The following is a 26563-nucleotide window of genomic DNA, read 5'->3' on the forward strand; positions in this document are numbered from 1 at the left end:
GTCTTGACGCGCGACGCGCACCATGGCGACAACGACCCCGGCGCTCAGGCCGCTGATCACAGCCCTCCGCGGGGGCCGCAGGTCCTCCAGGACCCCCCCGGAGCTGCTGCTGGACCACCGGCTGTCTCCATGCCGACACCTCAATGGACAGGCAGCGACCACCGACACTGCTGCTGCTGCTGCTACCACCAGCACCACCTCCACCAGCACTTCGATCCAGGGGAAATATAAAAGCATCAGCGACCTTCCAGGACCAAGTGTGGCCACCACTCTGTATGGGTTGTTTGTGAAAGGATACGCCAACAGGACCCACTACATGCAAGTAATGTCACTTTATATACGTTTTCTTTAGTGTTGTGTGTGTGTCCCAGGGGCGTAGCACCAAATTCTGGGCCCTGGGGACAAAGATTCACTGTAGGCCCCCCTATGATTGCTTTTCTTTAAAAAAATATATATTTTTAGGCCCCCTTTACCTGCTAAAGTAACTAAGTACATTTACTCAAGGACATTTTTTTTTGTATTTTTTTTACTTTCCAATTTTCAATACTTTTACTTCTACTCCACTACAATTATTGGAATTACCTCAGAATTGTACTTAAGTACGGTACTTGAGTACATGTACAGTACTTAGATACTTTCCACCACTGGTGGGCACAAGTAAGAGTGGGCACTTCATAGCCTGGTAAACCCTCCGTCCGGAAATCTCATTTCCATTTGATCAAATGGAAATGAGATTTCCGGAGGGAGGGTTTAGGCACTTCAGTGTTACATTTGTTATTTTTTTCCAAAATGTAAAAAAAATAAAAAAATATTTTGACTTTTTTTTTTGCCAGTAAAAAAGTATACACGATAACAAACATGCTTAAACATTCGACATTTAAGGTCTAATAATATTTCTACAATTGCTACAAATTGCTACAAAACCTGTATGTCCATTGTCCAGTCATTTTGGGGCATAAACAAGAAGTTGAATGACAAGAACGTGCATGACATGTTCACATCATGTATACATTACATCATTGGTTCTCAAAGTGGGGTCCGGGGACCCCCAGGGGTACTTGAGGGAGTTCCTGGGGGTCCCCAGCTAAATGATAGATTAGGAACCAAATTGACCCTTATGGGTCTGTAACTCTGAGAGTGTACAAATGGAACCAAATGGACCCTAACGGGTCCATTTGGTTCCATTTGTACACTCTCAGAGTTACATTAGCATCGATTCTACGATATAAATTGGGGTCCCAGAGATAGAAATGCCATTAAATTGGGGTCTGTAGCCTCTAATGCATGTCAAAACTGGGGGTCCTTGAAATTAAAATGGTTGAGAATCACTGCTAGAGCTGTAAAAATCTTCTCGTATGGGGGGGCCCTGGCATTTCATTCTTTTTAAATGGTTGTCCGTGGGCTAATAAGTGTCAATTTTGGGGTCCTTGACATGAAAAAGTTTGAGAACCACTGCTTTACATTACTTAAGACCTTTTTAATCTTTAAAAAAAAACTTTTTGGACGAAATATCCAATTTTACCCAGAGGTGCCCAGATATCCCTAGTAGTGCCCACCAATCCGGTATCCTTTCAAACACCAGCAGCAGCAATATGGAGTTGCAGCAGAACAGATCTCGTTTGAGATGCACTTTTAACACGAATCTCCTCTTCTGAGGGTCCCTGGCACAACAAATCAATCTTTTTCAGATGCGGGTCCGCCGCCAAATACACATCATTTGGGGGTCCTTGACATGAAAACGTTTGAGAACTAAAGTGCTCCAGAGAAACGCTGCGGGTTCAAATTTAAACTATTGTGGAGCTTGGCTGGAATTAATAGAGCTACTGCATTTCCTCTGCATTGGACCACACCTCCCCCATGAGGGGGCCACATTCCTTACCTGTCCCAAACTCTTGTTTTACTCATTTTACATTCATTTGATACATTCGATATTAACCCTTTAAGACCTGAGGCCGATTCTACAAAATTTATTTTTTTAGAATGTCTTCTAAAAACTGTTTTTCTTTTTGAAAAAAACGTGTTACTATGTCAGTGGGTTTCAAACTTTTTCATTTCAAGGACCCCAAAATGTATATGTATTTGGCCAAGGACCCCCCATCTCAAAATATTTAGTTCCAGGGACCCCCAGAAGCAAAGATTCGCGTTACAAATGCTTGCTTGAAAAAAAAAAAACCTAATATTTGCACAAATTTATACGATTTCTCAAAAATAGATGAGCTTGTATATCTGCTAAAAGTGTAAAATAATGCTTTTTTTTTTAGCTCAAATTCAAAAAGATACGACACAGATGCGTTCCAGGTCTTAATGGCTTAACGTTTATTTGTATTTTTTATTCATTTACAGATCGACCACAAGCGCATATACGGGCCCATTTGGCGATCCAAGTTCGGCTCGCTGGAGGTGATCAACGTGGCCTCTCCGGAGCTCATAGCCCAGGTGATCAGACAGGAGGGCCGCTATCCTGTCCGCACCGACCTCCCTCACTGGAGGGAGTACCGCGACCTGAGGGGACAAGCCTACGGCCTCCATGTGGAGTGAGTGAGTGGGTTGGCTTTAAAAGCAGTCAAAGCGGCCGTCTTGGAATCCGAAAGGGTCTCGGTTTGATCGCCGATTCCTCCTTGGCCGCATGTCAGAGTGTCCTTGAGCAAGACACTCAGCTCCTAATTGCACCCAATGAGCAGGCCTTGCATAGCTTCCTCTGCTGTTGGGTGTGATTTCTTTGGGCTGTTCAAAAAATAGCAGATCTACAAGCTTGTAGCGGCACCAAGTGCCGCGCTACTGATTTGTCAAAAACGCTATTAAACAGCTGACATTTGGGGAAAGCCGAGAGAACCGGGCAGAAGAGATTGGGCACAGACAGACGCACAGACAGAGCTTTGTAGAATTATAGGATGATGATGTCTGCTTTAAAACATATACATTCAAAGATTTGCATACATTTTCATGTTTTTTTTCTGAAAATAGCAGATCTACAAGCTCATAGCGCATGAGCTTGTAGATCTGCTATTTTTGAACAGCCAAAGAAATCTTAAAATGACACTGCGTTTCTCGGATTGAATGGGTAGACCCATTTAGACCTGAGGCCGATTCAATGAAATGCACGTTGCAAATCGCTTTGGATAAAAGGCGCTATAGAACCATGCACTAAGCATTTCTTATTTACCTGTTCCCCTTCTTTCCCCACAACGTCTTTAATCCAACCGTCTACCACCATCCCACCCAGTGTTGATTTTGACAGCAAATTTTGATTTAGCTTTAGTCAGTTTTTTGAATAAAATTCCATTTAGTTTTAATCATATTTTAGTCATCTGAATTGTTGTAGTTTTTGTCTAGTTTTAGTTGACTAAATATCATCAAGATTAAAGTCGACTAAATCTACAGTTGATTTAGTCGACTCAAATATATTTTGGCGGTGCCTTGATGGCGTCGTAATGGCTGATTTTACACTTGGTTGCACGCTGAAAATAGACGATCTACAAGCTCACAACGCGTCGCAGTGCGACGCGTTGTGAGCTTGTAGATCGGCTATTCTGCCCTGCCAAGGTAAAGTGCAGTAACTACGAAAAGAAAAATCACTGAAAAAAGTTCTTGAGGCAATTGTTTATGCCCCAAAATCACAAAGGCTAATTTGACCTTTGGGATACACAAATAAGTCGGTGTGTCCAAAAACGTAGTTACTGCACTTTACCTTGGCAGGGCAGTATTTTCAGAGCGCAACACCCGAGTGCAACCAAACATAAAATGACTTGGCTTTTAGATCTACTGGATCTCGTCTCCATTAGTCCCTCCCTAACACTTTAGTCTAGTTTTTATTTGTTGACGAAAATGTCAATACATTTAGTCTCAGTTTTAGTCATCAAAGCTTAGTTTTTATTTCGTTTTTATTTAGTTTTCGTCAGTGAAAAAAGGTAGTCGACAAAAAAAAATCGTCATAGTTTTAGTCGACGAAATCAACACTGACATTCCCACCGTCCCTCCCCCATTCAGCACCGGTCCAGAGTGGTACCGCATGCGTAGCGCCCTGAACCCCAAGATGCTGAAGCTACGCGAGGTGTCGGCCTACGCGCCCGTCATCCACCAGGTGGTCGGTGACCTGCTCCAGCGCATCGAGGTGCTCCGCCTGCGCAGCCCGGACCAGGCCACCATCTCGGACCTGCCCGCCGAGCTCTACAGATTTGGGTTCGAAGGTGGGTAATCGGGTCCTAAAACGAAACGACACAAACTACGTTAGGTCATTTCAATCTCAGTTGGTCAGAGACATTTCAACCATGCTGGCTTGAGAACAATGCAATAGCAGGGATGCAATAGCAGAGTATGCCAATTCGGTTTTTAACCCATTAAGACCTGAGGCCGATTCTAAAAACGTTTTCTAAATCCAAAACGTTTTTTGAAAAATATATAATATATAATATATAAAAATATATTTAAAAAATATATTAAAAATATTTTTTCGCGATTTTTCAAAAATAGCAGATCTACAAGCTCATAGCGCGGCACTCGGTGCCGCGCTATGAGCTTGTATATCTGCTATTTTTGAATAGCTAAAGAAATCTAAAAGGACACAGACGCGTCCCCGGTCTTAATGGGTCTGATGTTATTTTGTAGTCCGATCGATGTCACTTCTGTCTGAACCCGTAAATCTTTTTACAATAGCCTCTATTTTTAAGAAATTAACCATTGAGGGTTAAATAGGGTCTTAATGCTAATATCATTGACAGTAAAAAGTAGGCTAATATATATTTATATACATATTTATTATATAATATTATTTATTATTATTGTTATATTTTTAATTTTTATAGTTTCATTATAACCTAAACTGCAGTAAAACTAATACAAGAATACAAGAGGGGAAGGGGGGGGGGGGGGGCGAAATGGGGCAGAGTGTGTTTTTGGGGCGAGCGTTTCGGTTACCCCGCCAAGCATTGACATGCACTGACCTTGGAACCCACCGTGGGTTTGCTTTTGTGTCCTTGCTCGCTTGGTGGAAAGTACATTTACTCAAGTACTGTACTTAAGTACACATTTTCACGTTACTTGAGTGTTTCCAAATTTCAATACTTTTACTTCTACTCCACTACATCTCAAAGGCAAATATTGTACTTTTACTCCACTTCAATAATTTGACAACTTTAGTTACTAGTTACTTTGTAGACTTTGATTACAAAACCACTTCAGCCCTATACATTTTGGTCATTTGAAAATAGCCGATCTACAAGCTCACAATGCGTCGCATCGCAACGCATTGTGAGCTTGTAGATTGGCTATTTTCAAAAGATTTTTATACATTTGAAAACGTGTGAAATGGGACATTTCTGCATGATGAGTACTTTCTACTTTTGGTACTATTAAGTACATTTTGATACCAATACATTTGTACTTTTACTCAAGTACATTTTGAATTCCCGGACTCTTAACTTGTAAGTAACAGAGTACCTCTACATTTGCAGTGTCGATACTTTTACTTAGGTAAAACATTTGAGTACACTTTTTTTCCCCACCACTCTTTGCTCACACAGGGATCTCGTCCATCCTGTTCGAGACGCGTCTGGGCTGTCTCCTGGAGGAGATCCCGGAGGACACGCTGCGCTTCATCTCCGCCGTCAACTCCATGATGACGCTGTCCGAGACCGTTCTGTTCATGCCCCGCTGGACCCGCGCCTTCCTGCCCTACTGGGACCGCTTCGTCCAGGCCTGGGACGACCTCTACGGCGTAGGTAGGTAAGAGCTAGCCTGGTAAACCCCCCCCCCCCCTTCCGGAAATCTCATTTGCATTTGATTTCAGGAATTGCTCTGGCCTGTAGACCTGTATGGGCAATTTCTTGGCTGTGGGCTGGAGCTGGGCGGGAGTAATACCGTTGACTGACAACCCCTTCAGCCAATCAGCAGTTCTTTCCCCTTCAGCCAATCAGCAGTTCGTTCCCCTTCAGCCAATCAGCAGTTTGAATTTGTAGATCTGCTATTTTTGAAAAATCGTGAAAATGTGTGCAAATCTTTGAATATATATATATATATATATATATATATATATATATATATATATATATATATATATATATATATATATATATGTATATATATATATAAAAACATTTGAACATTTTTACATCAAATCTTTGCTTCTGGGGATTATACAAATGTCTTCAGTTTTATTTTTTTTAAACTTATGTTGCAATAATATCAGTGGTTCTCAAACTTTTTCATGTCTAGGACCCCCAAAAGTATATGTATTTGACCCCCATCTTGAAATATGTTGTTCCAGGGACCCCCAGAAGCAAAGATTTGAGTTACAAATGTTCCGCTTTAAAAATACATTTTGCCGCGCTATGAGCTTGTATATGTGCTATTTTTTTTAAATATAGACAAAGTATAAGATAATGGTTAAAGTTGGTTAAAATCTAAAATGACAGATGCTTTCCCGGTCTCAATGGGTTAAGTTATTTTGGTAATGATACAGTAACGTTACTGTAGCTCGTCTGAGATTCCTCAGGCCGGCGGGGCGTAGTCTGCGCTGCGTGCTGGAATTTGATCTACAGGCCAGCCGAGGACATGCTGCTCCAGAGTCGGTGGCCCAATTCCAGTGTACACACACACACACACATGGACTTTGAGACGCAATTCCTGCTAAATCCACGATAGCCTAGGGCTGTCCCAATGTCAAATCGTCAAGTGCATGAGAGGGCTCTTTTGGCAGACTTTGAGACCTTTTTATACACCAGTGTTGATTTCGTCGACTAAAACTATGAAGAAAAATACCTTTATTCACTGACGAAAACTCAAACGAAATATAAACTATATAAAAACTAAGCTACGATGACTAAAACTAAGACTAAATATATTGACAATTTTGTCATCAAATAAAAACTAGACTGAAATGATCCAGTAGAACTAAAAAACAAGTTATTTTATGTTTGGTTGCGCTCTATTTTCAGCATGCAACCAAGTGTGAAATCAGCCATTAGGACGCCATCAAGGCACCGCCAAAATACATTTTAGTCGATTAAATCAACTGTAGATTTAGTCTACTATAATCTTATATTTATTCGACTAAAACTAGACAAAAACTAAAACATTTCAGATAACTAAAATATGACTAAAACTAAATGGAATTTTATTCAAAAAAATATGACTAAAATTCAATCAAAATTTGCTGTCAAAATCAACACTATTATACACACTTTCCGTACACTTTCCGTACATCAAGTCTGCATTTCTGCAGATTTTGCCTACGGGGAATAGGGGATTACAATTCATTGCAGTGGTTTTGTCCCATGATGGCGATGATGACGATTTACGAATAAGCTTTCATCGGATTTGATCCAACATTATGATTTTGCTTATTTTGCAACATTGTGGATAGTCTGTAGTCATTCATTTCAAATGATATCGTTGATAGACTCATATTCATTCATGTATGTTTTGGCGATAGATGTATATTAATTCATAAATTCACTGTACATTATATTTATTGATAAACTGTATGTTCATATTCACTGTACATGTTATTTATTAATAAGCTGTATGTTCACTAACAGTGCAGATATCAAGGGCCAGCAGCTCAGTATTTAGTTTCGTTCTTGACTCTTGCTTCATTCTCACTGCTGTTGCTGCTACGACTCCTGGATTTCCCTCTGGGGATAAGCAAACGTTTATCTTATCTTATAAACAGGCTGACGCTCCCAATTAATTACATTACGTTATGGAAACTGACCCTCACTTTATCTCTGTCGTTGATAAGCAACAACTTTCATTGTCAAGATAAACACGATGTCATAAAGTGCTGTCTCATTGTCAATTGTGTAAAGTCACTAAGTATATTTACTCAAGTACTGTACTTAAGTACAATTTTGAGGTATTTGTACTTTACTTGAGTATTTCCAATACTTTTACTTCTACTCCACTACGTCTCAGAGGAACATATTGTACTTTTACTCCACTACATTTATTTGAAAACTTTAGTTGCTTTGCAGATATAAATTATTACATTATAAAACACACATTAACCACTTTAGCCCTATATTATACGTAGGCCATTTGAAAATAGCCGATCTACAAGCTCACAACGCGTCGCATCGCGACGGGTTGTGAGCTTGTAGATCTGCTATTTTCAAATATTTTAGCAACATATTTTCTTTTAAAGCGAACATTTTTAACTCAAATCTTTACTTCTGGGGGTCCCTTGAACAACATATTTTGAGATGGGGGTCGGCGGCCAAATGCCAAACGTTTTAAAAAATATATATTTTGTAAAATATTGAAATATTAATTTTCATATTCGAATATGCATATTATCCCAATATTCAGATAATATTCAAATATCGAATATTCGTTTGACAGCCCTAGTGCGCGCGCATGCGTACAAATGTTTATCTGCACCTGTGTATGAATCTACTCATGGACTTCTCTTTGCGTTTTTGGGGGGCAGCCAACCGCCTCATCAACAAGCGGTTGGCAGAGATCGAGGCCCAGGTGCGGCAGGGCCGGCCGGCAGAGGGCATGTACCTCACCTACCTGCTGTCCTCGGACAAGATCTCCCTGCCCGAGGTCTACACCAGCCTCACTGAGCTCCTGCTGGGCGGAGTCGACACGGTAAGAAATCAGCAGTGTGGGGGGGGGGGGGGGGGGGGGCAGATCGGGGGAGCAGATCTAGAGATCGGCTGTTTTCAAATACAATCTTGCGGGGAAATTATGATAAGCAGATCTGGCAACCCTGGGCGTGTTCTCTTCTCTCCTCATCAGCGCCCATACCCTAGGTGGGGGGGTATGGGCAACCCCTAGGTGGGGTTGGCGAAAGGGTCTCTCTGTGTGGAGTTTGCATGTTCTCCCCGCTGGGTCGTCTTGCACAAATACATGAATTACCTATTACCATTTGAGCATTGAATGCATGCAGCGTGCGTAATGGTTTCTCAATAATCTGTTGCGTTTGAACACATTTCCTTCAGAATAGCAAACAATCAAAGGGTAGCCTACTGTACAGGAATGCCGATCTACAAGCTCACAATGCGCCACGAAGCGACGCATTGTGAGCTTGTAGATCGAGCTTGTAGATCAGCTATTTTCAAATGGCCGAAATGTGGGTTGAAGTGGTTACTGTATGTTTTGTAATAATAATCAAAATCTACAAAGTAACTGGTAACTAAAGTTTTCAAAAAATTGTAGTAGAGTAAAAGTACAACATTTGCCCCTGAGTAGAAGTAAAAGTACTGCAAATTGGAAATACTCCAGTAAAGTAAAAATTCCTCAAAAGTGTATTTAAGTACAGTACTTGAGTAAATGTACTTAGTTACTTTACACCACTGGTAGCAACATATGTTTGTTCAGAAAACTGGCGGAACGCTGTGGTGAATTCATATGGATTGCTCCTGTGACATACAGTACTGTACTGTAGAAGTGAGTGTTGTAGTGACTACTACTGTAGGCCTACAGTGTGTGGTATATGTTTGTATTTTTTGTTTTTTGAAAAGTTAATACGTGTAACTGAAGTTATATATCAGATTTAGTTTTCTGTCTCTAAGCCAAATGAAGCGTAGCATACCTGTGAGATGTGAGTGGGAAGACTATGGTATCCCCGCTGCCTGGGGAAGAAGGTGTTAGGACGTGTGTGGAGTCCCGAGGGGAGACAGTGGCCAATGATAACGCAGGAAAAAAAGGTCAATTTGACCAAAAGTCCATCTGTGTGGTAGGTGGACTTTATGCCGTCACACAAGTGTCATGGTCTTCATCAGGGAGTGATCGGGTTCAGTTCTCGCGCTTTATATAATAATCTGCATATTAGCTTTTTATCCTCTCCTCCACATGTTTTGAGTGCTCCTGTTCTTTTTACAACCCAGTAAACAGATCATCTCATGCCCCCTGGTCAGCCGGGGCGCCTGATGGAGGGGAAGGGAACTGGTTGGAATAACGTGTTCCTTCCACGCAAAAAAAATAAAAAAACAAAAAACAGATCATCTCATGCCCCAGAGAATCAATCAATCAATCAATCAAAGTTTATTTATATAGCACGTTTCATACATCAAGTGCAGTTCAATGTGCTTCACAGAATAGGTTTAAAAATAAAGATTAAAAACCCGGAGGAAGACAGCAAAAAAAAGGAAAAAAGAAAACGTTTAGAGAAGAAAAACAAGAAAATAATAAACAATAATAATAATAAAGCAAAGCAAAACATATACATATACATATATATACAAGTACATGCATAGAAGGCATGCAGAGAAGTGTGCATAGCTAAATATCCCAAGGCACAACACACACACATGATGTCGTAGATACCGATCCCGTGGGTGCTCCTCGTCATAAACACACACCTGCCAAAGTTTGCAGGATTGGTTCGTTTTGAACAAAATGCCTCAAATCCTGAACGCAGCATGCGATTTCCTTTGGCATTCTAAAATATCCATTACAAAGGGCAGGTTGTAGTTCTTGGCAGGGGGGCAGGAGAGACACACTTGGCAGGTATATACTAGCAGTGGTTCTGGTTTTCGAATGACTCTTCAGAATGCCTGACGTTTCTAACCTTTCACTACTCTGCCTGCAGCAACCTGTCTGCAGTGGTGGAAAAAAGTACTCAAATGTTTTACTTAGCATTACACATTCCTAGCTGATTCTGAACACAATATGGTTGTGAACATTGGAAACAAGTAAAGTAAAGGAAACAATTAAATGTTGAGTTTTATCCCTGCAACAGCCTGTCCTGTCCAACTGTCCTGGAATCCACAAACTGCTCACTAGTATAAGTTCTAGATGGGAGTGAGAATACGAGACTCGGTGCTCAGCTAAATGACTTGTGGAAGTATAGACATGCTTTTACAATGCATTTCCCAATGGCTTTACAGCTTACAACAGTTGCAGAGCACAAACGGGGCTCTCTCTTCTACGTTGTGTAGTTGATTTGTTGTTTCTTGAGGGCATACGTTTGTGTGCACACAGACTTATAATGACATACTTGGCCAGTCGGGCTGCATTCCCTGGTGTGGTCTAGGTTTAGCTGTGGTGCATGTTACCATGTATTCTCCAATACACTCCACAATGTGTGTGTTTGCGTGTGCGCGTGTGTGAACCTTTCAATCATCAGTATTTGAAATTAAACTTCAACTTGCAAGGACTTGTGTAACTTGCTCGAGATAGGTAATCCAACATGCTAAATATACAGTAATTGTTTTTGGTGTAGCTGAGCGAACAGCACAATGATGTTTAGCCAACATGGTCTTTTAACATCCACGTTAGTGTTTACATACGCCAAACAAGGTGTGATATATATGGCTGATTCTGTGAATAGACAATGACTTGTATGGATGGTGGTTTGGTCCTTGAACCACATGAACCCGAGGGTCCCTATTCTGGGCCAAACATTTGGCAAAAATAGCAGATCTACAAGCTCCCAAACGTGTGACATTATACTGTACTGTATCTTCGGTGTAGAAAGAAAAAAGGAGTGGACCAAGTATAGAAACCTGGGGTACCCTAACCAGCGTTGCCAGATTCTGTGAGAGAAACAAGCAACCAGGTCTAGATAAACCAGCCCAAAAAGAAGCGACTAGATCGGCTATTTTCAAATAAAATATTGCGGGGAAATTATAATAAGCAGATCTGGCAACCCTGACCCGGCTAACCCTGGTCAATTAAGTATATTTAGGTTTTTGTGGTTAAGAGGCCGAGAGTGCCTCACATACAGTAACTGTTTTTCAACCCTCTCTCTCCATCTCCCTGCTGTCTGCCTCCCTCGTCCCTCTCCTTCCCTCGCCCTTCTTTGACTTCTCTTCCCCGCCTTGCCCTTCCTCCCTCCTTCTATCCACCTCCCTGCCGTTGCCTCCGTTCTTTCCTTTCTGTCTTCGCCCCCCCCAGACATCTAACACGCTGTCCTGGACGCTCTACCACCTGTCCAGGGACGCCCGGGCCCAGGCGGCCCTCCACGGGGAGATTCAGGCCGTGTGTCCCGGGAGACGGGAGCCCACGCCGGAAGACCTGGCCAGGATGCCGTACATGAAGGCCGTGATAAAGGAGACGCTACGGTGAGACCGACCACCACCGCCTATACGCAAAAAAAATAGTTCCTGCGTAGTAATAACTCGTCTAATTGTCAAGATGCATTCCACGCCTATAGAAACAACGTGTGTCCTTTGTGCTTCTCAAAGTGCGACCCTCTCTTTCACGCATTTAACCCATTAAGACCTGAGGCCGATTCTACAAATGCCTTCTAAGTCAGTAGTTCTCACACTTTCAAGGTTTTTTTCCCAAAAAATGAAATACAAAGCAGACATACAAGCTCACAGTGCGGCACTGGGGCGATGTCACCGTGCCGCCATTGCCCGTTGACAAGGCCCACACATGCACGCACGCACACTATAAACACACACTCCGCAGGCTGTGACAAACGACACACTGTTGAATGCACTTTGCTCATTGGCTGTTCGACCAATGAGCGGTTGTGTCACCGCGACCCTCCGTTTTTTAGTTATTGGCTGTTGAATGCAGCTTGTTCTTGCCAAAAACGCAGGAAAAAACAAGAAAGCAGAGAATCTTTTTTTTTCTATATCCTTTAACATTAGATCGGACGGGCCTGGGTTTGTTGTGATCACGTTATTTCCGGGTATACTCTTCTCCGTAAGTCATAGGATCACTCATAGGTTGGCGAAGAGCGCCATCTAGCGTGAACACTGAAGGCACCAAAACACGTCAAACACATCATTGGCAGTTAATGAGTTAAGCTCATGAATCTTGACTCTGCAAAGTAACTAGTAGCTAAAGTTTTCAAACGATTATAGTGGAGTAAAAGTACAATATATTTGCCTCTGAGATGTAGTGGAGTAGAAGTAAATGTATTGACATTTGGAAATACTCCACTAAAGTAAAAAAAATACCTCAGAATTGTAGTCAAACTACAGTACTTGAGTAAATGTACTTAGTTACTTTACGCCATTGGTGGCCTTATAGCTGCCGTTTCTGGTCAAAGTGTGTGTGTGTGTGTGTGTGTGTGTGTGTGTGTATGTGTGCCAGGATTATCTCACTGTCTGCTAGCCTGTTTACAACCGTGACTGTCGTCATGCCTTTTGATGATCTGTTATCTGCCCTGCAAGCTTTGGCCTACTGTATTTGCACATGAGCTACAGTATTACAGACACAGATTACGGTGATTAGCCTGATTATTTTTCACTTCCTCTATTGCTCTGTCCAGTGGTGGGAAAAAGTACTCATATTTTTTACTTCAAGTAAAAGTATCAATACCGCAAGGAAGAAATACTGATCTGTTACAAGTAAAAGTTGGGAATTCAAAATGTAGTTGAGTAAAAGTACAAAGGTATTGGTATCAAAATGTCCTTAGAGCGCAAAAGTAAAAAGTACTCATTATGCAGAATGTCTCATTAAAAAAAGAAATGTATAAAAATCTTTTGAAAATAGCAGATCTACAAGCTCACAATGCGTCGCGAGCTTGTAGATCTGCTATTTTCAAATGGCCGAAATGTATATAAGAATGAAGTGGATAATGAATGTTTTGTAATAGTAATCAAAATCTACAAACTAACTAGTAAGTACATTTTTTTTAGATAATTGTAGTGGAGTAAAAGTACAATAGTTGCCTCTGAGAGGTGGTGGAGTAGAAGTAAAAGTATTGGAAATTGGAAATACTCAAGTAAAGTAAAACATTCTCAAAAGTGTACTTAAGTACAGTACTTAAGTAAATGTACTTAGTTACTTTACACCACTGCTAATTGGAAACAATCGTGGTCAGTGTTCTTCTTCGTGACAGAGGTAAATAGTCATTGTTTGCACTCATATAAACCCACAATTCATATTTTGCACTCAGTCCATCATAGCTACTTGCAGGGTTGGGAAGATCATATTTAAAATGTAGTCAGTTGCAGATGACTAATTACCTGCATTTAACTCTTATACTGCCGTTTATAAACGTTTTTTTTGTTTAAAAATCAAAAACAAAATAAAAAAAAATCTAAAATTATTCTTTATTTTTTGGGTTATTCCGTTTTTCGGTTCTTCACAAAGAACCAGGAGATAACATTTTCCAAAAAGTTGCTGCTCCATTCACTTCAATGTTAAAAAATAAACGGAGAAAAAAATAACATGTTACCTATGTTTTACCTGGAAACATGCGCAGAGGTGGCAACCTATTTTTGAAAGACCCTGGCAGTTTAAGAGTTAATTGTAATTTCCAGATCATTTACCTAATGAGTAACACGGCTACTTGCTCTTGAGCTCAACAGACGTTGTGCCGGTTTCAAAACTATTAAGCTGCGGGTCTGTGGTTGTGTCTGGAATTAAGTCCAGGTCTGATGTCTCAATGTAATGTTACATAACAAGGTCCTATTGCTCCAATGTGCGTCTTGCAGCTCTGTATTGTCAATGGTCCTGCTTTCAGTGTCAATAGCCTATATGCACAGCAGTCATATTGGAAAGAAATTGGGCCTCCTCCTTACTTCCTTCACAGGTGTTAACAATGATTCTAATGAAGGCTCTGTTCCATTTAGTGTAGCGCAGTGGTTCTCAAACCTTTTTAATTTCAACGACCCCATAACTCTCAGAGTGTACAAATGGAACCAAATGGACCCGTAAGGGTCCATTTGGTTCCATTTGTACACTCTCAGAGTTACTCGCCCGCAAGGGGCCATGTGGAACCCCCTCAAGGAACCAATGAGGGTCCCTGGACCACACTTTGAGACCCACTGGTGTTTCCAGTGGGCCAACATGCACAATATCAGCCCCCTGACTCTGCTTGAGCAGAATGGAACAGAGCCGTCGTTAGTATTATTGGTAACATCTGTGAAGGAAGTAAGAAGAGGCCCAATTTCTTTCCAATATGGCTGCTGTGCATAGATCCTATTGTTTCAAATAATTGTTTAATAATTCATATCTATTCTGCAAAGTAGCAACTAAAGTTTTCAAATAATTGTAGTGGAAAGTAAAAAGTACCTCAAAATTCTACTTAAGTACAGCACTTGAGTAAATGTACTTAGTTACTTTACACCACTGACAGTAGATTTGGTTGTGACTTGCGAGGAAATCTCCTCAGAGAGCATGACAAAGTAATTGTGATTGTGACTGATAAGGTTCGGGCAGGATGGGAGGGGGAACAGTTTGAGGGCTTCGTGCGGGACAGGGTCATGTGAGGACGAGGATAGTGCGGAAATGCACACATTCCTTCTTTTTTTTTTCACAGGAAGTTTGTGGCAGTGGTGTAAAGTAACTAAGTACATTTACTCAAGTACTGTACTTAAGTACAATTTTGACTCTACTCCACTACATCTCAGAGGCAAATATTGTACTTTTACTTCACTACAGTTATTTGAAAGCTTTAGTGTGTGTGTGTGTGTGTGTGTGTGTGTGTGTGTGTGTGTGTGTGTGTGTGTGTGTGTGTGTGTGTGTGTGTGTGTGTGTGTGTGTGTGTGCGTGTGCGCGTGAGATGTGTGCATGGGTTATGCGAGGACGAGGATAGTGTGAGGAAATGCACACATTCCTTTTTACACGGGAGGTTTAGTTTTATAGAGCAGTATAAAATGCTCCATGTTCTCAAAACAGAGGAAATGTAGAGAAACACGTGGGCTGTCTTTGGCTTTATGAGATTTCATTACACAATGTTTGTAACACACACACACACACACACACACACACACACACACACACACACACACACACACACACACACACTGTCACACACAGTCTCACACACACACACACACACACACACACACACACACACACACACACACACACACACACACACACACACACACACACACACACACACACACACACACACACACACACACACACACACCAGTGGTGGAAGAAGTACCGTACTCAGATATTTTACTTAAGAAATAGTAGCAATACCACAATATAAAAATACTCTGTTACAAGTAAAAGGCCTGTGTTCGAAATGTTACTTGAGTAAAAGTACAAAAGTATTGGCATCAAAATATACTTAAAGTACCAAAAGCAAAAGTACTAAAATGTTTGAAAATAGCCGATCTGCAAGCTCACAACGCGTTGCGTTGTGAGCTTGTAGATCGGCTATTTTCAAATTGCCTGGGTATAAAATAGGGCTAAAGAGGTTAATGTATGTTTTATTATCTAATAATTTATATCTGCAAAGTAAGTAGTAACTTAATTTTTTTTAAATAATTTTAGTCGAGTAAAAGTACAATATTTGCCTCTGAGATGTAGTGGTGTAAAAGTAAAAGAACTGAAAATTGTACTTGAGTAACATTTACTCAAGTACAGTACTTGAGTAAATGTACTTAGTTACTTTACACCACTGACACACACGCACACACGCACGCACACGCGCTCGCTCGCACACACACACACACACACACACACACACACACACACACACACACATGCACACACATACACACACACACACACACACACACACACACACACACACACACACACACACACACACACACACACACACACACACACACACACACACACACACACACACACACACACACACACACACACACAATGCAAGAACCTGCAGGACTGTTCTGATCTCCAAATCAGATTTCACTGTTGTTGTTCTTTTTGCATACCAGGAAACATGATGTGGACGGAACAGGCAATATGCTTAGATTTTGAATAGGTTTGTTCAAGCCTAAAAACACAGATGCAGACACATGGGTGTGAACTTACACACAAAATTCTATCGACACATGCGCGTGCACTCACACACACACACAGATTCACAGATTCATACAAATACAGTACACGTATTCACATGTCGTTTTGTGGATTGTCTCATTTTCTGTGTATGATTGATATATATTTGGCCGCGGACCCCCATCTGAAAATATGTTTGTGCCAGGGACCCCCAGAAGCAAAGATTTGTGCTAAAATGTTTGCTTAAAAAATATATATATATTCAAAGATTTTCACATACATTAACCACTTTAGCCCTATTTTATACCTAGGCTATTTAGCCCTATTTTATACCTAGCAGATATACAAGCTCAAAACGCACCGTGATGCTATGCGTTGTGAGCTTGTAGATCGACTATTTTCAAACATTAAAGTACTTTTACTTTTGTTATTTTAAGCAAATTTTTATATCAATACTTTTGTACTTTTACTCAAGTACATTTTTAATTCCGGACTTTTACTTGTAACAGAGTGCTTCTACATTGCAGTATTGATACTTTTACTATAGTAAAAACATTTGAGTACTTTTTCCACCACCGTGTCCATTAGGACATAATGACAGAATCTCTGACGTTGGAGCTTTGGCTGTCTGGTAAAACACTATCTCTGTCATATATTCCATCCAGCTTGTATCCCGTGGTTCCTGGAAATGGCCGCCTGACAGTGGACGATGAAGTGGTTGTGGACGACTACTGGTTCCCAAAGAAGGTATGTGTACTTTCATTGTCCCTGGACCCTGTCAAATAAACATAATTAAAACAAATAATAATAACAATATTCAAATATATTCGAATATCTGCCAATTTTGAAGCAAAGATTTGAGTTAAAAATGTTCGCTTTAAAAATATATATATTCAAAGACTTGCACACATTTTCACGATTTTTCAAAAATAGCAGATCTACAAGCTCGTACCGCGGCACTCGGTGCCGCGCTACGAGCTTGTATATCTGCTATTTTTGAATAGCCTAAAGTGTAAAATAATGCTTTTTAGCTCAAATCTAAAAATGACACAGTTCCAGGTCTTAATGGGTTAAGACCAATATTCGAATATCATTTCTGAGGAATGTTACCAGCCCTACTAGGGCAAGGGTCTGCGGTCCATTGACAGGGGAGAAAGCCCGGGAAGGGAGCCACAAAAGGACTTTTTCCATGCCAGGGACCCCCAAATTGATACCTATTTGGCCGCGGACCCCCCCATCTGAAAATCTGTTATGCCAGCGACCCCCCCAGAAGCAAAGATTTGTGTTAAAATGTTTGCTTAAAAAATATTCAAAAATGTTCACTAATGTTCAAGATTTTTCGAAAAAATAGCAGATCCGAGCTTGTAGATCTGCTATTTTTGAATAGCCAAAGTATAAGAGGTTAAAGTGGGTTAAAAATGATTGCGACGCTATATTAACACATTTTGCTGCACGGGGACCCCCTGGAACCTCCCCAAGGACCCCCGGGGGTCCCCGGACCCTACTTTGAGAACAGACCAATGAACCTTTGTGTCACGTGTCAGGTCAGAGCAAACTCTCAGATTCTCGGAAATGAGGAAATTCAGATGTTGTTGTGGGACTGATGGACAGTGGTGTAAAGTAACCAAGTACATTTACTCAAGTACTGTACTGAAGTACAATTTTGAGGTGCTTTTTTTTTACCTTACTGGAGTATTTCCAATTGTCTATACTTTTACTACTACTCCAGTACATCTCAGTGGCAAATATTGTACTTTTACTCCTCTACAATTATTTGAAAACTTTAGTTACTAGTTACTTTGCAGATATAAATTATTATATTATAAAACATACATTAACCACTTTAGCCCTATTTTATACCTGGGCTATTTGGAAATAGCAGATCTACAAGCTCACAACACGTCGCGTTTTGAGCTTGTAGATCTGCTATTTTTTTAACATTTTAGTACTTCTACTTTTGGTACTTTAAGTACATTTGATACCAATACTTTTGTACTTTTACTCAAGTACATTTTGAATTCCGGACTTTTACTTGTAACAGAGTACTTCTACGTTGACAGGGGCTGTGAAATCCTCTGGTGTTGTTTGGCTGGAATGAAAAAGCCTGCACAGACATGGCCCTCCCCATGGAACCTGATAAAAAACAAACACACTGAAATGGTGTTGTGACAAGGTTCTGGTCTTACGGCTGACACAGGACCACAGAATCACAGACGGAACAGCAGACATCTATCTACACATTACAGCAGACATTTATATACATCATTGTGAAAACTTTGAGTAAAAAAACTAACAAAACAAAAAAAGTTGAACCGCTGAAAGGACAAACATAAATCGCAATGCAATTAAGTAGACATTCTTCCAGGGGCGTCAATAGGCTCTATGCACAGCAGCCATATTGGAAAGAAATTGGGCCTCTTCTTACTTCCTTCACAGGTGTCACCAATGATACTAATGAAGGGCTCTGTTCCATTCTGGTCAGGGTGCTGATATTGTGCATGTTGGCTCACTAGAAACACTCCATTTTGGTTCCCAAATGGCCCCTTATGGTGGGTGTGTAACCGTAAGGGTCCATTTGGGTCCATTTGGTTCCATTTGTACACTCTCAGAGTTATGGGGGTCCTTGAAAATAAGACAACCACTATGCCACACTAAATGGAACAGAGCCTTAATTACTATCATTGGTAACACCTGCGAAGGAAGTAAGGAAGGGGCCCAATTCATTCACAAATATGGCTGCTGTGCATAGAGCCAATTGGGCATGGCAAGGTATGTGTACCTTGCCATGCCCAGAAAATAAAAAATAAAACAAATAAAATCATGAATAGTAGCCTAATGCAGGTGTAAGACCACTGTGTTTGTATTGTGTTATAGTTCTTATAATAGATAGTTTTCAATGCATTTCGGGGGTTTTGGGGGGTTTGACCTAGAGTTCTCAAATTCTACCCGAACCCGACCGGGCCCGACCCGACCCGACATTTTCGGGCCGAGCCGGGCCTCAAAAGTATGCTAATTAGTCGGGCCGAGCCGGGCCTCGGGCTCCATGAAAAAAAAAATATATATATATATATTTTTTAATGATTTTTTTAAAATAATAATAATAGATAAATACACATTCAGAACAGGAAAAAAAAATCTTATTTTTTTCCCCCTCTGGTTTTTTCGGGCTTTCGGGCCTAACATGATGGTAATAGTCGGGTTCGGGCCGAGCCTCGGGCCGGCCCAGTCGGGCCCAGTTAGGGCCGAGCCTTAATTTTCAGGCCCGTTGAGAACTCTAGTTTGACCGCCCAAAACAAAATTCGGTCGCGCAACTTCGCCGCACGCCCAGGATAGGTGTCCCTTATTTTAATCTCCGGGAGTTGGCAACCCTAACCTTGCCATACCTTAGCTTTTGCTGGACGGACGGCCACTGCATACTTCTGTGTTGTCAGACTATTATCACTCTGGTATTTTTGCCGCAACTCTATGTAAACTTGCGCTGAGGGAAGTTTCACAATAGTGACACTACTCCTCTATTTACCATACATTTCTGTCCCTGTCTACTTCTCTCTCTTGACTTCACTCTATCGCCCGACTCCTCCTCGTCCCCTTCCCTCTGTCTCATACATGGGCAACTGGTGGCCCGGGGGCCACATGCGGCCCCCACCTTCACTCAATGCTGCCCGCAGGTTAATATCGGAATACTGATATATTATTGATTTCAGCTGTTACAATTCCAAACGTGCACACATGACCCGCTTTAATTACTTCAGTCTATATTAGTAGCTTGACTAGTATTACAATTCTATTGTCTTTTTTATGTATTTGTATTTAAGTTCATAAAGTTAACATACTGTAAGTATAACCTCAGCCAACATAATGTGTTCTTGCTTACTGTAAATCGCTCTGGATTAAGAGCGTCTCAGTCTGCTAAATGCCTAAACTGTAAACAGTATAACTAAATGCATGTGAAATGAAATAAAAATGTTACTTTTCAGGATTCCAATTCAAAAATAGCAAAAATAGCAGATCTACAAGCTCAAAACGCATCGCAGTTTTGAACTTGCAGATCTGCTGTTTTTGCTACTTTTGTGTGCCATAGAGTGGCCCGACAGTATATGCAATGTTGCCCTCTGGAGTGAGTGTGGAAATATAGTGGCCCTCTCCATCATCAATGTTGCCCAACCCTGCTCTGCAGTGTTGATTTTGACAGCAATTTTTTTAAATTACTTTTAGTCATATTTTAGTCACCTGAAATGTTTTACTGTTAGTCTAGTTTTAGTTGACTAAACATAAGATTTTAGTCGACTAAATCTACAGTTGATTCAGTCGACTAAAATGTATTCTGGTGGGGCCTTGATGGCGGCGCAAAGGCTGATTTTACACTTGGTTGCATGCTGAAAATAGCCGATCTGCAAGCTCACAACGCGTCGCACCGCGACGCGTTGTGAGCTTGTAGATCTGCTATTTTCAGAGCGCAACACCCGAGCGTAAGCGAACATAAAATGACTTGTCTTTTAGTTCTAATGGATCTCTTCTCCACTAGTCCCTCACTAACATAGTCATTGTTGTAGTCATAGTTTTAGTCATCATAGCTTAGTTTTTATTCATTTTTGAGTGGTGCCAACCACTCCTATATCTGACTTTGTCTGTGTGTCCGTGTGTATGTCCGTATGTCCAATAAACAAACATTGATGACAACATCAATACGGGGCTCATCAAAGGCACCACTCTCTTCACACAGGGTGTGATTTTTGTCTCCGCCAGGAGACATTGTTTTCACTTTCCACATGTCAAGCTAACATTGGTCAAGCCTCACGTGACACGTGACAATACGGTGAAATAGTGTGATCTGATTGGCTAGAAAGAGTCTTTGCCTCTTTCAAAGTGAGGTAAGACAGGAATAATCACGAAATGGCTGAGAAATGGCGGATACTGTAACAATTGGATAGGACACTTACACAGACAGGACAGATAGGACACTTACATAGGACACTTACATAGACAGGACGGATAGGACACTTATACAGACAGGACGGATAGGACACTTATACAGACAGGACGGATAGGACACTTATACAGACAGGACGGATAGGACACTTATACAGACAGGACGGATAGGACACTTATACAGACAGGACGGATAGGACACTTGTGTCATGTTACTATGACACAGTAACATGTTCTATTTTTGTAAGAATTAGAACATAAGAAGTAGAACATTCCCAACATTCCCAACACAAGTCTGCTGGCGGAGACTTGTGCACTTTTTCTAGTTTATTTTGTTTTCGTCAGTGAAAAAAGGCAGTCGATGAACATTTTTGTCGTTAGTTTTAGTCAACGAAATCAACACTGCTGCTCTTGTCTCCTATGAACACACTCAGACGCAGTTCCATCTGTGCCACTACGCAGCCAGTCACGACGAGGAGGAGTTCCCCGACGCCGAGAGCTTCGTCCCGGAGCGCTGGCTCCGCGGCGGGGGGCCCGGTAGTGGCTTCCGGCACCACCCCTACAGCTTCATCCCCTTCGGGGTCGGCGTGCGCGCCTGCGTGGGCAAGAGGGTGGCCGAGATGGAGATGTACTTTGCCCTCTCCAGGGTGAGTGGCTGACAGGGATGGAGAGAAAATAGACAGACAGACAGGCAGGCAGGCAGACAGAGACTGTTTTGCTGTTTTATAGAGATAGTGTAAGCAACAAGGGTAACTAACAGCCTTGTACATAAGCAGGCAGTTTTTCTCAAGTGCTCCACGTCATAGACATATAACGGTAGACGCCTTCTTCGGGCTCTGAGGCATTGGTATCTCGGGCGCCATTTAAGAGGAGGCAAGCTTGTCCGCGTGCGTCACAGAAGGGGGGGGGGGCGTTCGGTAGGCCAATCAGAGGCAGGTGGGGGGGCGGGTCTTTTCGTAAGAGGCAGCCGCACAGCAAAAGTCAGTTAGACACGCTGTGATTGGCCAGTAGTCAACGCGCTGTGATTGGTCAGTAGTCGGCGCGCTGTGATTGGCCAGTAGTCACTTTGAACGGTAGCTTGCCTCCTCTAAAATGGCGACCGCGATACAGGTCGCTCCAACGAACTGCAGAGGCAAAGCAAAGCAAAGTTTGTTGTTTACCCAGGGTGTCGGACTAAGCACGAAGCTTGTTTCCAGCCGGACCCTGCATGGAAGCCTTGCTCAAGGGCTATTCAGCGGTGATTCATGATTGATGTGATGAATTGGGGAATCGAACTAGGGACCTTCCGGTATCAAGGCCGCCCCTCTAACCACTAGGCCACCGCTGCCACTAGGCCAATGACGTATCTAGGTTTCTATATCTATGCTCCACATAAGTAGCAATAGTGACATCACTTCCAGCACTTCCAGACAATTCTTCTTCTTCTTCTTCTTCAGCTGATGCAGCACTACGAGGTTCATCCAGAGGAGGGCGCCCCTAGTGTAGAGGCCAAGACCAGGACCCTGCTCATCCCAGCACAACCCATCAACCTGCGCTTTATGCCCAGAGGATGAACCAGTCAACCAACAACACATGGTAACTATAGTCCACGTTATCCATGGATAAAAGTTCTCATTCGCAACTGCTGATTTCAGTCATTTGGATTCCACAGAAGCCAGCATGTCTTCTATGGAAGCATGTTGTGCAGCGAAAATACAGTAGCTGATCTACAAGCTCAGAAAGGCTATTTTCGGTTATCAATTTAAGATTATATTATTTGAAGTGGTCAAACTAGCAAAAATGTTTAGAAGCTTCTTCCATAAAATCATATTGGTCTCGGATATTTCATATACAAGCAAAGGTTAAAGCCTCGATCTGGTTGGCAGTATGTATACCAGCAGGAACGATATTAGGCTTCTAAAACATCCACATATTGTGTTAATTGTTTAGGAATCAGCGCTTGTGTGTGTGGGGGGGGGGGCTCCTTTCGCACTGTTTCACCAATCGCACATTAGGACTTGGTCCTAAGAGCAATATCCCCTCAGACCACGTGAGGATTTTGTCTTGGTTGAACGGTACATGTTTGATCTCTCACGTGAGCGACCCGGGTTTGAATCTTGTGTAGGACACAAAACGTACAGATTGCAGGTTAAATCTTTTTGCACATCTCTTGGTGATTGCACACATAGGACATTAATTATATAAATTGACCAAATTATTGAAAACTAGACCATACCCGGTCGACGCATCCGTGGGGGGATATGCGCACATGATCTGGCAACCCGGGAGGAAGTTCGTCCCATAGCTGGGCAGCCCCGTAACCATGGCGACATTCTTTGACACAAAAGCGCTAATAAGAAGCTGAGATTTGATGAAATTGAAAAACGGGCTTCACAGTTAAGTTCAGATGGTAATGGTCAATGGCTGTGTGCAAAATCAGAGCAATTGGTCCAGCCACTGAGGAGAACCGGGTAGCTTCACGTACTCACGTACTCACCTACTCACCACTACAGACAGAGGTTACTAGAATTATAGTAGGATTGACATCTCTTTTGTGTAAAAGGAAACTCGAAAGTGTGGTGTACCAGGAATTATTTTTTTTGCCAAACATTTTCTGTGAAGTTTCTGAACTTGTCGCGTCATGAGAGTAATACATTTCATTTCACATTCTATACTTTTGCAGGCTCTGCTCCATCAGCTGTCGAAACCTGTAGAACAAGATGACATGAAGGGTATTTGTTTTAGAAAATCAAATGAAATCAACTGGTTGTCGCCAACCCAACCGAAGAGGTTCACGAGAAAACTACCCCTGCACTGTAAAATGTGTTTATTTAAAGGGATAGTTCACCCCCAAAATGACTTTTTCCTATCGATTAGTCACCCCACAGACACTTTTTTTGGTTGTTTTGCTCGCATTCCTAAGCCAATAATTTCATAACCGGCAGCGGTTCCGGTAGGAGACACAAAGAGTCTCCTTTGTGTCTCCTATACCGGAATCGCTGCCTACCGGTCCGCTGGTCATTAAATTATTGGCTTAAAATTGACAAAAACTAGAAAATATCCATGAATTCAAGTCTCCATTGGGTGACTAATCGATTGGGTGAACTATCCCTTTAATGAACACTTCGTCAGGTAGCCAGCTGCACTACACAGTAAAATGCTCAGTGTTGATTTATTTATCAGTTTTTAACTCATGTGTTCATAAGTTAAATGAACGCTCTGGTTGAGCCTGACTCACAGTATACATTCCACCTGATATCAACCATCAAACAACCGTCATGAAACCATAGGCTGATTTTGTTGGCAGTTTGAAAACTTCAGAAGGGTAAAAACATGACTGGCTGTATGAGACTGACCTTATAGTACAGTGGTTCTCAACCAGTGGTCCGGGGACCCCCAGTGGTCCCTGAGGGGGTTCCAGGTGGTCCCCAGCTAAATGATGGAGAGTTGTTAACCAAATGGACCCTCATTACTGTAGGTATAGATCTTTAACTCTTGAGAGCGTGAAATGCATTTTACGCTCTCAAGAGTTAAATTATTGTTAAACATCTGCATTATTTAATTTACAAGAACTCTACACAATTAGAGAACGTAGAAGAATTGTTATTTTGATCAACGTTTGCCTGTTATCTCTCCCAATGGTACCAACATCAATACGGCATGGATGGAATTGTGGACAAAATCGTATCCAACGACAACAAAATATTCTAAGTTTTGGGTCTGAGAGTCTAAATCTCATCAAACGGTGGCCCGTGGCTCAAATGGCGAATAAATAATGGACCTCGATATGAAAAGGGTTGAAAACCACTGTTATAGACCATATTCACACGGCGGCCATATTGCCATTAAGTCAACCAAATGCCACCCCAGTTGCCACAGCAACGGGGTGGCATTTTCAACGTTAAATTCCCAAATGGCTGCTGTGTGAATATGGTCTATAGTACACTGTGACGGAAACAACACAGCTGCAGCTAATAGATGATTAGATTTAGGTTGACTACTACTGTCTATGCTTGCACATTGGCACACACCCATGGCTCTGGGCACACATGAATCCAAGGGCATGGTCAAACATCTGCGTCAGAAAGCGGTGTAGTAGCCAACACAGGCCGAGGTGTCACATGGATGGCAGTGATGTTTTTCTGGTGTGTAGACTTATGTTGGAGTGTTTGCTTCAATGAAAGAAAACAACAAGCAAAATGTCTACTAACCATGGCGCTTCTTTTATAATGGTTGACACCAGTGGCGTCCCCAGGAATTACATTTAGGGCAGGCGAGATTTCTTTTTTGCACCCCCACTATTACCCCCAAAAAAGAAATTTCAACTCAATTGAAAATCGGCGATCGAAAACCGGCGAAAGTGGCCGTTTTCAAGATGTTTTGGCCATTATCTCTGGAAAGGAAGGTCCAAACTGCTCAGTTCAAAGCTTGTTGGATGCGTAACTTTGAGGACATTAAGCACGCAATGACACATTTTCGGGTTATTTGGGTTTTCTAGGGGAGGCGAGATCTTAGTTGGGCAGGCGACCGCCTGCCCTGCCTCTACAGTGGATACGCCACTGGTTGACACCCCGGTCAAAGATCATCGATGTTGAACTCCACGCTTCAGACGCGCTGCAAGCATTGCGTCAAAACGCTGCAACCGGATGCTCTACCGGCCCTCGCTTCCATAGAATAGAAGTGAACCGTTGACATTTCTGAAGCGTATGTCATGTGTCACCGCGCCGTGCCGTAACACACCCCATATTTATTTCCAATGCAGCAGGTGTGTTGCTTATTAGCCTGCCATGTTTTTAATCCACTGTAGTTTTAAAATCTGAACCCGAAAACATAATGCAAAATCAGCATAGGGCCTTTTGGAGGATGTACCATAGTATGTGTGTGTAAAAGACTCTTTACATTTATGTATGACTGCCTAGGAAAATATGACGTTTTGTTTATGAATTTATGAAAGCTATTATATACAGTATAATATAAACCTATTACCTATAAGCCTACTCTTTTATCGGGGTCACCATGACTGGCAACTTCACAA

At 41.8% G+C, this 26563-nt stretch overlaps 1 protein-coding gene across 1 annotated transcript; it reads left to right on the forward strand.

Moving 5' to 3' along the window:
* cyp27a2 (cytochrome P450 family 27 subfamily A member 2) lies at positions 1 to 26563 on the forward strand. The gene is made up of 10 exons (XM_084050701.1): positions 1 to 322; positions 2344 to 2534; positions 3988 to 4187; positions 5520 to 5717; positions 8426 to 8589; positions 11842 to 12008; positions 17286 to 17367; positions 21984 to 22196; positions 22986 to 23124; positions 24212 to 26563. The coding sequence occupies exons 1-9, from the start codon at positions 23 to 25 to the stop codon at positions 23100 to 23102; spliced, it is 1632 nt and encodes a 543-aa protein (XP_083906827.1). The 5' UTR covers positions 1 to 22; the 3' UTR covers positions 23103 to 23124; positions 24212 to 26563.

Source organism: Gymnoscopelus microlampas, assembly GCF_963454915.1.
Source record: "Gymnoscopelus microlampas genome assembly, chromosome: 24".
In the NCBI taxonomy this organism is placed as follows: Eukaryota; Metazoa; Chordata; class Actinopteri; order Myctophiformes; family Myctophidae; genus Gymnoscopelus; species Gymnoscopelus microlampas.

Excerpts from the sequence above, each read along its gene's own strand:
- cyp27a2 (XM_084050701.1), top strand. The coding sequence starts at position 23 with ATGGCGACAACGACCCCGGCGCTCAGGCCGCTGATCACAGCCCTCCGC. Across the intron at positions 8,590-11,841 it reads TGCTGGGCGGAGTCGACACG|ACATCTAACACGCTGTCCTG; the intron begins GTAAGAAATCAG and ends CGCCCCCCCCAG. Across the intron at positions 17,368-21,983 it reads ACTACTGGTTCCCAAAGAAG|ACGCAGTTCCATCTGTGCCA; the intron begins GTATGTGTACTT and ends GAACACACTCAG.